The sequence below is a fragment of the Macrobrachium nipponense genome, chromosome 30 (genome assembly GCF_015104395.2).
Source record: "Macrobrachium nipponense isolate FS-2020 chromosome 30, ASM1510439v2, whole genome shotgun sequence".
Taxonomy (NCBI): Eukaryota; Metazoa; Arthropoda; class Malacostraca; order Decapoda; family Palaemonidae; genus Macrobrachium; species Macrobrachium nipponense.
Window position 1 is genome coordinate 66133162 of NC_087218.1, and position 14513 is coordinate 66147674.

The 14513-nt window shown below is 40.8% G+C and overlaps 1 protein-coding gene across 1 annotated transcript in view; it reads right to left on the reverse strand.

Annotated features, from left to right (window-relative positions):
- Positions 1–423: 423 nt before the first annotated feature.
- Positions 424–14513, reverse strand: part of LOC135202184 (protein FRG1-like) — a 35218-nt gene continuing 21128 nt past the window's right edge. The window contains exons 3-4 of the mRNA XM_064231439.1: positions 5640–5767; positions 424–643 (exon numbers count right to left, since the gene is read on the reverse strand). Of these exons, the coding sequence (XP_064087509.1) occupies positions 424–643; positions 5640–5767 (348 nt within the window). The remainder of the gene's footprint in view (positions 644–5639; positions 5768–14513) is intronic.

Genomic DNA, 14513 nt, shown 5'->3' on the forward strand with positions numbered 1-14513 from the left:
ATTGTGAGGTACAGCTTACAGGTCTGCCTTGCATGCCAAAATGTCTCTGTGGTATCCTTCAGCATTGCTTCTTTCTTTTAGTATTACTTGCAACTTATTTAACTTTACCCAGCTCCCATTTGCATTTGTAATTCAAAAAAATAAATCCTTCTGGTAAGCCCTACAGAGTCTAGAGATGTGACTAAGTTTTATTGATTCCTTTATTATAACAACAATATGCACTAATTACAGCCCTATAAAATTGGCTATGTCTAAAATTATGCAAAGCGAAGAACCTAACTGCAATCTGTTTTACTGAAATGAGGGTAGATTGTAACTGGTATGAAGGTATACAAGATACGTTCTATAAGAACCAGTGTTATTATTATAATAATGCTTATAAAAAATACATATAAAAACCTTTCATAAAAGCTAAAATGAGGTTTATTTACAGTATCTATCAGCTTTCATTTTTGAGCGTCTGTCAAGCAAAGCTTCATGTAAATAACCCTCTGAACGTGCTTCTTTTAACACAGCTACGCCTTCTTCATTAATCCGTAAACGTTTGTCTTGAAATTTCTGGAATTTTTTCACGTAATTCACTTCTACGTCTTTTAATTTCCCTCGTTCTTCCTCAGGTATTTCCTTAGGCTTATCACATTCCCTGTTAAAAACACAAAAGCAAATTAATCTCTGGTTTCACCCTATCCAGAATATGATATATGTAAAATATACATATACAGTTTACAAGGGGACTGGGAAAGGGTTACTGTGGGGATGGTAGACTGAGGAAAGAGTTTGGGAAAGGTGGGGGAGGCCAAACAGAATGGTTGGGGGGGTTGGGGGGGGAGGCAGGCACGAGAGTTCCCGAGAGCTTTTGCAACTGTTACTGGCTTAAAAAGTATCAGTGCACTTATTTACCACTTTTGAGTGGCTAAGCATTATGGGGGATAGACAAGGCAAGTGCTTTTGGGGTGGGAGGGTCAGGAGGGCCTGAGTGGGGAGAGTTGTGTATTCATCAGCATGAACTGTTTCATGTAACTTTTCACTTTCTTTATATTTAAATATATACATTACTTTGTTTTATGTTTTTATATTCACTGATTTTAATATTAATAAGATTTTGAAGTTTAAATCCTATCAAACTGGAAAAACTGAATAGTATCAGTAGTATAAACTGCCCAGCCACGTTAAGTCAACTTTACTCCCTATTAGTGTCTCAGTCTGTGTCTATATGTGTGTATACACTAAGTATGTGTGCATGTATACATACATGTATGCAGATTACACTTGCTGTTTATTTATAAGGCATGGCATACCTTATAAACACACATGAATACTTAAACAACTTTCATTTGCTTTATCTGTGACTACTTAGCACAATTTGACAAGTGTTAAAATTGAAACATCGTTAACTAACACATTCCCACTCCTTGGAGAGTGTGGGTGAGATAGCAGCTGCTTTATTTGCCATTCTTCTCTCTTAAGAGGGGAGAGGGATCAGATGATTGAGGGCAAGTCCCCAAAAACTTTATTTTATCAAATAAATCATTATTTTAGGTGAAACTTACCCCTATCATTTGCTGACTCTAACACTGAAAGATGGACGAGGGTAAGAAGTCTCCCTATAACCCAAATTATCAGATATTAGAAATATCCTTATGCTGATTACTTGATGAATACGATTCCATGGTAGTACTTGTCAGATAAGCCACTTCATCAGGTAAGGTCCACTACTGTAAGAGGTGGAATGGACCCTGAATATAGCCATGGTTGAGATTGTGCAACACAGAATGGTAAGTTAGGTCTCTGTGCTAGCCCTCTGTGCCTCAGGCCAGCAGAGCTGATGGGAGCTAGAACCACAACTAAACATGATCCCTAAATGGTTGCCACCTACCTAACTGAGTTGCTGTGGCACCTCACACACCCAAAAACACCAATTTGCATGAATCGGCTTAGGTTAGCTATCTCCAAAAGGAGCAATGGCTCTGCAACATGAGTCCAACAAATTATGTAATTACTTTAATGAACTTTGTTTCCCCGTTACCTAAGAAAAACAAACCAAATACAATTAAGCATAATACTATAATCAAAACAAAAGTAGAGTGTCATATTACCATGTACAAACTCCAATAAATATGGTCCTTCTACTTACGGGCTGGGGTCAATAGCAAGAAAACCTATACCTGTTCGTATCGCACAAGGGAAGACTAAGAGAAATTTCCCCCACCAAAACTATTGGTACTAGTGTGTGTGTGACAGTCTTTCCAACTGGATCTATATGACCCTCAAGTAGTTGGAAGTAAACACAGAGTCTACTAGTGTATGAGGGTGGTGGCAGTCTTCCCACTGGATCTAGACGGCCCTCAAGTAGTAGAAAAGTGAACACATAGCTACACTCCAGTGTGCTGCCAAAACTTGAGTCAAGAGAGGTGCTGATGAAAACTAAAAGGTGTAGCTGCTGCTCTGACATGCAGTTTCATCTTTAAAAAAAGTCAATCCTCTGAAGACAACACATAGTGCGCTTCCAGGATTAAGGATTTAACAAAGAAAGCCATGGCATTCTCAGACATAGGAATCTCAGGTTTCTTGACAGTACAAAATATTGATTCCTGCTCTGCTTCCTTAATGGTTAAGATGGTAAGTATAAATCCTTAAAGCCCTAACAGGGCATAAAAGTAGCTTTCTTATTTCCTCAGGAATTAGAGTTCTAAAGAGGGCGGTAGAGAAAACTCTTGGAAGACCTGTGGCCTTGACATCATTCTTAGCATGAAAGGATGCCAAAAAGAGTTCTACTCCAGTACATGAACACCCTACTAATGATATCGCTTTTAGTCCACTTACTCTTTTGGCCAAAGCCACAGCCACCAGAAAGAGTGTTTCTAAGAAAGAGACTGAGCCCCCCAAAAGCCTCCCTCAGGGATTCAAAAAAAAGGGCCTCTAGGGCATCTTAAGCTAATGACCAGGTTCCATAAAAGCAGCTTTAGTAGAACCTCCAGCATTCCAGCTAAAATAAGCAAATAGCTTTGCCAAAGTCAACCTCTTTGTAGTCCCAATCCAGAGTGCCTTAATATGTAAGCCAGCATGGATCGCTATGATCTAAGGCTCCCACTGTACTGAACAAGAAATTAGTCAACTTTCCCTTTGCCATTAGGAAAGAATCCCAAGTGATTTAGAAAAGTCAGAGCTGAGAAGCTAGTAGACAGTTTCCATGCAGTAAGATGAATATTTCCATGAAGTTTTTTCCTGTCCCCATCTGACGAAGCAATTTGTCTATGGAGGTAATTGTCTGGAACTTCTACTTGGTATCCAGTAGGACTCGGAACCAATACCTCGTCGCCCACAATATTCCTCTCCATTGTCCATAGGCTAAATCCCTGGTGATGGCTAACCAAGGTTTCAGACTTCATACCCCCTACTGTCTTAGATAACCCAGAGAACACATGTCCAAGAGAAACAGAAAATTACTTTATTGGACACCACTCATCCATGTCTTACATCCCTTCTGGATTGCCAACAACTCCTTGCAATTATAATGTGAAGACTCACTTCTACTGGTGACCACACCCTGAAGCAACTTGGTCCCCAATAAGCACACCCCATCCTCGTCCAAGACAACTGAATACAGTGAGAGGTCTGGGCTCAAGAACTCTAGGGGCTTCCCTGAAAGAAGCAATGCTATGGACAGCCATCAACAAAGGGAAGGGATCAGTTCTTGGCTCCACGGCTCCAACTCATGGTCTGTCTGGCATCTCTCTCTGTGCCAGTGCTCTGAAGTCCATCTGACAGAAACATGAAAATTCATTGTTGCCTCGTGAGGACTCGCTGACGTCTCACTCACATACACCTCATGCAGACTCGCTGACACCCCTGCATGACTAGTTACCAGCCAAGCAGACTCACTGATGCTCATGTGAACTCGCTGACATGTATTACAGACTCTCAGACGTCTCTTGTGAACTTGATGAAGCCTTGTGAGGATTCAACAACATATGCAGACTCAATGGCTCCCATGGCCCTGATTGCCTAGCGGAAACCAATGGATTAACGGGTGAATGCAAATATCTGGCATGCTAGTATAAGCTTCAAAGGCAGTCCATAAAAGCTACAAAAGCCAAGGCATGGACATAACAAAGGCCTTGTCAAGACATAACTTGGACCATCGGTGAATGAAGGGGAGAACACTCGAATGCTTACCACCTGATTGGCTGTTCTACAGACTCAGGGGGCTCCTTGCAACTGCTGCAAGTGCAACAGCAGCACTTACTATGGATCATGATTGGTTACCTGGCTCAGATGAATCACTAGATAACTGTGGGGGACAAAAGAGGTCAACCACAAGATCTAGACTTACAATACCTGTCTTTCTGTGACTGTGATCTAACTCTGTCATGGAAGACCAAGAAGCAAAGGCAGGAGACAAAGAGCATAGTCCTTGAACATTCTGGGATGTTAGTCCTCGTCTGGAAACCACCCCGGGACTACCAGGCTTGTCAGCAGGAGGTGCTGAGGTGACATGGAGTGGCCAAAATAATGAGGGGACACTGTTCCTGCCAATGCACTAAACACATTCAATGCTAAAGAGACAAACTGTTACACAAAAACTCAATCTAGATTTAACCAAGTCAATATGTGGCTGCAATGAATCTAATCTACTACCCTGAGTTGACAATTTGTATATAGAAGATCTATATCCACTAAAGAAGAATCTATAAACTTACCTTCTATCTTCTTGATCAGGTATTAATTCTAAAGACCTAGATTCAAGACTAGCTGTTGTCTTTACTCTCTAAGTATTTTTTTTCATAATAATGTGGCAATTCATCACCTTATCTATCTCTTCCAAAGACCATCTTTGCAATGATCATGACAGCTGTCTGAATCACAATTCAACCCTTGATGATCAACACATATTTCACAAATACCGTACTTCAATTAACCCAATCTGGGGTCTTACAACCACTTACCTTACAATCTAACAGATTTCAATAGAGAAGATTGAAAAGAAGAATCCATGTTGCCAAATACTAACTAAAATCCAAACAATCCAATTTGTTAACCAAGAAAAACAAACCCAAAACGGCCAGTTGTGAAACTAGCCGTTTCATCATATGAGTAGAATGACAACCAAAGCAGAAGCTGTCTTACCCCACCCTCCAAAGAGTGGGGTATAATTATTGGGAGCATTCGGTAACGATTGTTTCAATTTCAACATTTGTCAAACCCGTGTCAAGTAGTTGCAGATAAAGCAAGTGACAGAGAGTAAGTTTCAGTTCAAAGATTACAACTTAGTTATCATGCAAGTGAATTATTAAAATCATATTATAATTATACAGTAATCACTCAACTTATCAAATGCTTTTTTGTCTGGGCTTCTGATTAATAACGAGGTATGATGAGAAAGAAGGTATGATGAGAAAAGAAAGACCCTACAATATAGCCAATAATCTGATAATTTTCAAGTTATCCCACAGTTAGCATTAATTCTTAATAGTTTTTAGCCTAAACTGATGCTTCTATACACATCATTCAGTTCAGGAGACTATCCAAAAATCCATCAGATATACAAAGGTAACCAAGATAATAATTCTGACTATAATTTCAAAAGCACAGAAGTCTGATAAACAGAGATGTAACTTGTAGAGGAATGAAATTCTCACCTAACAGTATTTGAGCGGATAGTAACCATCTCATAATTTCCTGCAGTGGGACTCTTGGCAATGACATTGTCATCCTCATCAATGCCAAGGAAACAGTCATTTACTGCTAACAGCCCTGTCTTGCCATCCTGGAAAAATTAAATAAAACTAAGAATAAAACTTTTTACATTAACTTAAATATATACTGTATTTCTCTTAATGTTAGCCATTATTGATTATCCAACTTGTGCCAAGTGGCCTTTCATGCTAAGCTTGATCACTGTGAGGGAATGTGAAATTAGTATTCCATGTAAAACAAGTCTTTTTATCAAGAGGTTTTGATAGCAAAATATGAGTTAAAAAAAGAAAAAGACCAACGATTTTGAGAATTTATATAAAAAAACATTTTAAGATATTTTTCCTAATCACAGCCATAAATTGCAAGTGTATTGACCTATTACCTTATTCTGTCATTTCTGGACTAACACAAAATGAATATGCATATTCCAGCAAGCAAGCTACTTAAAACAATAATTAAAAATAGAAAACAATAACAAATGTTTTGTATGAACTCTAGATCTGCGAAAAACTGTTGGATTTTGTTTCATATACCAATAAACCTTTCCTTGGGAATGAAAAGAAGGATGAAATAACATTTTTCGTCTATATATACATATGACAGCACCAGCATAAGTTTTAAAAACTATAGGAAAATAATGTCACCAACCCCAAAGGCCTTATATGATTTTCAGAATTTTAAGTTGTAAATTATAATTTTTCAGTAATGAAAAAAAAATCAAAGCCTGGCCAACACTAAGACAACACTGCCCAGGTAAGACAAATCTTAGAGAAGACATACATTAGCTTGGTCCTTGTCCTTTCAAGAATCCCTAATAGAGTACTATATTTAACTATACTTAAGATTGATAATTGTCTACACTTTCAATCAGTTGGAATAGCATCCATGCCATCTTTACAATAATCATCATTATTATTATTATTTAGAAGATGAACCCTTATTCATAAGGAACAAGCCACAGGGGGCCACTGCTTTGTAATTCAAGTTTCCAAAGAATATGGTGTTCATTAGACAGAAGTAAGAGAAGATAAAGTGAAATATAGAAAGAAAGGTCTCACTTATAAAATAAATATGATATTGTAATGATACAATTAAGTTTGTTCATACTTACCTGGCAGATATATATATAGCTGTATTTTTCCGAATCCGACAGAAATTTAAACACTTACGACACACGCAGTGGGAGTCAGGTGGTTAGTACCCATTCCCGCCGCTGGGAGGCGGTATCAGGAATCATTCCCATTTTTATTTTCTATTCATAATTTTTATTTCCACTGTCTCCTGAGGGGAGGTGGGTGGGTACTTGATTTATATATATCTGCCAGGTAAGTATGAACAAACTTAATTGTATCATTACAATATCATTTTGTTCATGAAACTTACCTGTCAGATATATATATAGCTGAATCCCACCTTTGGTGGTGGGAGTAGACAGAATAGAAGATTTTAGGAAACATATATATGCAGATAATTGATATCTTGATTCCTTACCTGATAGCATAGCTGACTTCGTGGTTACTGCCGCGTAAAGTCTGCTTGTGCCCACTAGAGTTGCCAGCGAGGTAGCAGACCCTATATAGCTGGTGCCACTCAGATGATCTGTCAACAGGGGCGAGACCACGACGTGACTAGACCATATTGACCATACCATGAGGGCTAAGAAGTAAAATAAATATATATATATATAATATCACCACCTGACCCACCTAGCCAAAGTTAAGGTGTGTTTAACTACAAGGCTTAAGAGTTAAGAAGGTCACCGTTGTTGGCGACTCAACTACTAAATTAAGAGCTCTTCCTAACCATTTTCTACAGGATAGGATGAGTGGTACTTCTTGCCCCCAAGATTGTGTCTGCAGACACGTATGGCCCTAGCGAGCAGCAGATCTCATATGCCATCTTCACATCTCGCAGGGAGTGTGAATTGAACACAGAGTTGCTTCGCTAAAACATGGTACTCAGGATGTTGCTGAGTGCCATGCTCTGTTGAAATGCTTCCGAGGCCGCGCCCTCACCTCGTGAGCATTCAAATCAAAAGATTTCAATCTTTGTGCAAACACAAAGAAGGAGCTTTTTTGAAAGACCTCCTTAACAATAAAGCCAGGGTGTTCTTCGATATGGGCAAGTCTGGTCTTTTCGGAACACTGCAGATTGTCCGTACGACTTCGACTTTCTTGAGTTTTATGTAGATAAAAACTTGAGAGACCTGACAGGGCACAGGACTCTCTCTGGCTCCTGCCCACTAACTTGTGCCATCCTTGCTTCCAAGCTCCTGGCCCAAGACAAAACGGTTTCCATTCTTAGGCCATAACGAAAAGCTTAGAGAGCACACCGCCTTGTGTTTCTCTAAAGCCAAAACTTGTGACGATGGCTTAAAATCTCACTAACCCTCTTTGTCGTATCTAGGGTGGTTAGAAAAATGTCCTTCTGATCACATGCAAGAAGTTAACAGGTAGGAGATGTTCGAATGCTTTGACATCAAGAACTTCAGACTATGTCTAAGTTCCATATTGAAAGCTTCGATCTGGATGCACATTCAGTCCGTCTGTACTAACGTCAGGTGACCGACCAGTTGACCAGTCAGACGAATCAAGGACAGCAAGGCTGTACCCTGAAGACCATAAGGCACTATTCTTCGCTGAAGGATGAGTGGTCTGGACTGCCTGGGCGATTCAGCTAGCAAACCTTGGGGGGGTGTATCAACGCAACCCAACGTCGTTAGCGAATCAACTCCTGAGCCACTCCTGACTCGAGCTTCTGGTGCCAGGAGAAAGGAGCGAGGAGCAAAAAGGCGATTCAGTCCCGAAGGACGAATGCCTGACAGTCCAACCTGGTCTCATGTTAAAACGATCATCGGGGGTGTATAAACGCAAAACGACTTCGTCAACAAGAAACTCAGGGCTACTATATGTCTCCTGATCTCGCACGAGTGTCTGACTCCCGAGAAAACAGGTGAGACAAAAAGTAGATGTGAGCGAGTTTCGAGATTTCACAGAACTCAAAGATCGTGAAGGGCTTTGTTGTTGACAGAAGCAAATCTCTGAGCCCAAAGGCCGTCAACAACATATTTGCGTATTCTTTAATAGTTGTGACTGCCAGCTTATCCCATTCTTCAAACAGCAAAGGGAAGACTGCAATCTTATGCTGTCAACATCTCGATAGTCTGAACGTAGTCAGACTCAGAGCGGAGAGGTTATAGGTACCTTTCGTGTTAAGGAGACCGACTCTCTCGGAAAAGGTCCTTGGAAGGACGTGACCTCTGTGAATCTAGGGTCTTGAAGGCCAACAGGGGTGGGGCGATTAGCGTCATTGTCGCTCCTGTGATGATATAAATCATCTTATTACATTCCTAAGCGATTGAAAAAAGGGGAAAAGAGACTAAACATCCATTCCCGTTCAATATCATAGGATGGCGTTTAATGTTACCGCTCCCGATCGAGAAAGGGAGCAGAGAAGAAGAAGCCTCTTCGTCCTCAACCTAGCGAAGAGATGAATGAAAGGACGTCCCTAAAGTCTCCACAAACTCTCAACATACTTCTAAAGAAAGATTCCACTCGGAAGTCAGTAGTTGCTGCCTTCGATCGAGACGATTCGAACGGACTTTTGCAATCCTGTAACGAACCTCTAGAGGATTGTTCCATTCTACGCCTGTTGTTATAATAGGCTCTTTCTCGTAACCCGAACCGGACCGAGAGAAGATACTTCCTAAGATATGAGAGAGCTGTGGAAGATCAGAGTTGATATGGACCATGGTTCCAAAAACCCGTTTCGAGGACTGGAGGGACGACTGAATTGCTTCCACTTCTTTCAGATTATGATCCAGGACATCTGAAACCCTCTCCAGATGTCCGGCACCTTCTTTCTCTATCACCTCAAGAGATACTTAACGCACCAAGAGATGTTTCAGAATCATTCCTAGATCTTTAATAAAATTTCAGTTTCCCGGTAGGAAAAAACTGTAGAGGTCTGAATTGCAGTCTATTCAGGGAAACAAAACTTCTTTAGAAGGAAATGGTCCCCAGCAAGCTCATCCATTCCCTCACACAGTATGTTTACTTCCCTAATAAGGCTGCGCTTTGCCTAAGCAAGAGAGCATATAATAGTGCAATGTTGTGGTAGACTCGTAGTCCTATACCGTGCGGTAACGAGCACCGAAAGGAGTAAGATATCTCTGTAGAACATATTAAGGCCAAACGAATGCAATGTTTATTCATTCATGTAAGAAATCCCTCAATCTTAGGCTAAAGTCCGTGATTGTAGGGCAGAGATACAGTTCGTCAGTCAATCCCGCAGGAGAGAGAGAGACGTAACTGCCAGCACAGAGATACGGTTAGTCAGTCAATCCCGCAGGAGAGAGAGACTTAACCTACAGCGCATGACAGCGAACGAGTTGGTACTGGCTCGTTTGGACTGGAGGAGAGGACAGTGACAGCAGCAGCTTACGATCGTCCGTCATCGTCGTCTCTTAACTTTATGCCTGGGTTGCCAGCTACCCTATTCTATGAAGAAAAAGGTCCAGTTATTTTTAAGCATAAAGAGACTCTCAAGCTGGTATATTTAAGCGAAACAGAAAACGCTAAATATATAGATCGTTTTCTTGTGGTCTCAGAACACTACCATACAACGGTAAAAGATTAATCGGAAACTCCTGGAAGGCTGCAGGGAGTAACGATTAAATGTCCTTAAAATGGACCATAGACCTCTCGGTTGCCATCTGAAGAGGTAACTACAGCAAGCGTATATGACTTGAAACCAAACAGAAATAATGCAAGGCAAAATATGAAATTATATCACAATAAAGTTTGTTCATACTTACCTGGCAGACATATATATAGCTGAATTCGGAAATACAGCTACATACATATCTGACAGGCAAGTTTCATGAACAAAACTTAGGAGAATCGAAGCAGTCAGCTCAAGCTTCTTATGTTATTGGACTTAAGCGTTCATTGACGTAGTCTACAAGTCTATTTCTTGTACGAGTCTGCGAATGACGAATGAGAGCTCTTCCGAATCTTGTCAATAAGAGCTATTCGCTTACGCAATATCAAGTTAATGAGATGTTTGTCAATGAGAACTAACCCATTTACGGGACAAAGAGATATTTTGTCAATGAGGGGATACCCACTTACTTGACAAAACGATAGTATATTGTCAATGGGGGAAAGTCACTGAATTGACAAAACGTAATCCAGGAAGTCGAGCATTTTATTTTCCGATTCCCGTCTCAAACGAGGAAGGGGCAAGAATCCTGTTAAGAGACTGGGCTTACGTCAGGTAGAACGACGATGTTCAATTCGGCAGCGTAGTCCCGACTAGGAACTAACAAAATCTATCATCTGAAAAAGCCCTTTCAGATGGGCTAAAAAAGCTGGCAAAATTATCCTGGGAAGAGGAAGAAACTCTCCAACCAGCTTCCTCTCCCGTATCACAACTAATGCCGGCTAAAGCTTAAAATTTATTGGCAGTATGGCAAAGGCAGTCCTGTCTTGCGCTTTCCTGAAGAGCGTACTTTTGATGAGTGCCTTTGCAAGAATCCTACTGAACGTTGCCGAGAGTCCTGACGTGCAGGACATCGAGCCTTTATAACCCGTAACTGCCTTATCGCAAAGTCTTGACTGCGGTAGTGGCAACTTAAATTTATTGGCAGAATGGCAAAGCTTGCGGTAGAGCAAACGAGAACTTCCCTTGAGCTTTCTTAACTCCATCCACCTATGCGAAAAGCAATATTAATTGACAGAGACCTCTTGAATTCACGAAACCCGATGTCTTGCTGGGTTTCGAAGAAGAAGTTGTCTGTTCACTTTAAGCTTACTCCGAAGCACTGCCTACTTCACTTCGTTTCAGGTGAGGTAGAAGGTATTCATCGAAGGTAGGAGGTAAAAATTCTTTAAGCCCAAATCTGAAACAAGAGCTTGAAGAGTTCAACAGAAATGTTCAGCCAGGCGACACACCTGGCGTGCGCTGGTGCCCGCTCGGCGTCCACTGGAGCGCGCTCGGCGTCCACTGGAGCGCGCTCGGCGTCCACTGGCGCGCACGCTCGGCGTCCACTGGTGCGCGCCCCTGGCTTGGGCGTCCGCTCTCAAAAGCTTACTGCTACTATGACTTCTTTACGTATTTCTCGGTGGAAAGACGGACACGAGTTCAGGACGACGTTCGCCTTCTTACTTCTCACTGAAACGCATAACGAGAGAGAGAGAGAGAGGACGTGAAGCGTCCTCTTCTATAAAGCTTCTATTTAGAGGGCGCGAGTCCATCCGAAAGCTCCAACCCCTGCGCGGGGAGGACGCTTCGAGGACGAGAAGCAATCCTTCAGGATTCGTGCACGTGCACGCACTTAGGCAGTCTGGGGATTTTCATCAGAAACTGCCGAAGGCACGCCAGATCGGTGGGGGTTCCTCGTAACCCTCCTTCGGCTTTCGACATGCTCTCTCCCTGGTTCTGGGAGTCAAGCAGAGGTCCCGGATAGAGGCGAAACGAGGCCGATCTGACGTACCCTCCACTACACAAGGGTATCACTGCACTTCTGCACTTCACTTTTACTCTCTAAAGCAAGCACTTTCGATTCTAAGTTACGAATCGAAGGAGTATCAGAGAAAGGGCAATTTCTCTACAGACACTGCTTAGGGCCCGAAAGCAACACTGCAGGGTTAGGAGTAACAATTACAGAAGTAGCACTTGACAGCAATGAAGGAGAGCGAGCACCTCTCGTAGACATATACATAGCCCGTAGGCCATACTACAGGGTTATGCAAAATAAAGTCTACAGGAAGGTTAGCAGGTTCACTACCCTGACTTTTGTTACTGATTAATTGCGTACATACGAATCATACGTCTTCCTTACGGAATTAGACATGTTTACTGATTAATTGCGTACATACGAATCATACGTCTTCCTTACGGAATAGACAAAGTCTCACACTCCTTACATGACAAATCTCAACAAAGAAGCAAGACCCATACCCCTCGTACATACCAAATGCGAATCTACCGAAGCTTTCGGTAGCCACACCCTATCTTTGTGCAAGAACAAACCCCGTCCTGAAATCTAGATCCTAACTAGATTCAGATATTTTATGCAAAAATGAATCAAATTCAAATCAATTTAAGATAGCGTATGCCTAGCCACAAATCCAAGTGAATAAATCAAAAGACAATTAGGATACTTAGCGGCAATGAAGTTTCCAAAATCCTAAGACGGAGGTACTGAAAACAGGTGTTTTCAGCACCGGCGACAGAAAAATTATGAATAGAAAATGGGAATGATTCCTGATACCCGCCTCCCAGCGGCGGGAATGGGTACTAACCACCTGACTCCCACTGCGGTGTGTCGTAAGTGTTTAAATTTCTGTCGGATTCGGAAAAAATACAGCTATATATATCTCTGACAGGTAAGTTTCATGAACAAATAATAAATTGAGAGATAAAAATGTCAGTAAATTATGAAAATACAAGGAGAATTCTATTGGGTAGTTATGCATTGCATCTTTGCTTGAACTTTTGAAGTTCCATGTTTGACATCCCCTCAGAAACTGGTCTACAGTCCAACGATGTGAGGAATAATGGAACTCTGGAAATGACAAGTTCATCAAAGGCTATTTTACTGCATACTAATGCCACTGCTTGGCAAATCTGGTTGCTCTCAACAGGAAAGAGGATTAGGGATCAATTGTCAATGTGAAAGATCTCTGTTTGAAAGATCTTTGTAAAACACAATTTACGAAAAATTGATAAACGAGACCATCTGTCGATGGTCCACGTTCTTACTGCTAATATTAGAAAACAGAAACCTACCACTGAACCACTGGCAGAAGCAGACATCCATACCATTAAACAGTATTCTAGTAAAGGAAGGACAAATGACCTTAAAAAGGCTGCACTGATTTTATTACTGTTATTAAAATATATATGAGGCCGTAAGTAGATTACACAACTTTCTTGCAGCATTTGATGACACTTTCATTAGATATTTCTCAAAAGTAAGATGAGAGTCAAAAGTTACACCTAGAATAGTTAATTTAAGCTTCAGACTCATTCAGCAGTCCTATCCACCAGAGGGGAGAATGGGATGGAAAGTCTGTACAGTGTAAGATCTGCTAATCAAGTGTTTTTGTTTTTTACTGGAATTCAGCCTAATACCCACAGTCTACACCATTCACTAATCCATTCCATGTTATGACTGAGACTAAGGAAAGCTTCATATCTCATAAGTGGAGACTTTGCTACACCCACAAGTGTTGCATCATCAGCATACTGAACAATTTTGTTTTCCAGGCTAACAACCATATCTCCTGTGGTAACTCTCTCCCTCTGTTTTTACTGGAAGTGTATGTATGTATTATATCTTCAAGTGTACTACTACATTTTATGATAAAATAATAATTCAGCACTTAATTTTCAAATAATATGAAGTTTAATGAGATAAAGAATAACAATAAAATTTATCTCTGTCTCTCACTTACGTATGTTATTTGTTTTGTAGTATGATAAATAAATGATTTACCTAATAACTAATGATCAAACTATTGAACTAAGATTAATAAAAGAAATAGCAATTCCCAGTCTTTTTATCCCCTTTGAGAAAGGAGGGCGGGGGAGTAAATGACAGTTTGATAAACATACTACATATTAGCAGAGGGGAAGGAGCTAAATCATAAGGAGTTATCTCTCTCTCTCTCTCTCTCTCTCTCTCTCTCTCTCTCTCTCTCTCTGACTTCATTATTATTCTCTATGTCTCAGAAATAATTCATAGTTTCACTCTTGATGGTCAGAGATATGATGTGCTTATTCAATAATTACAGCACTAATTTTCAATA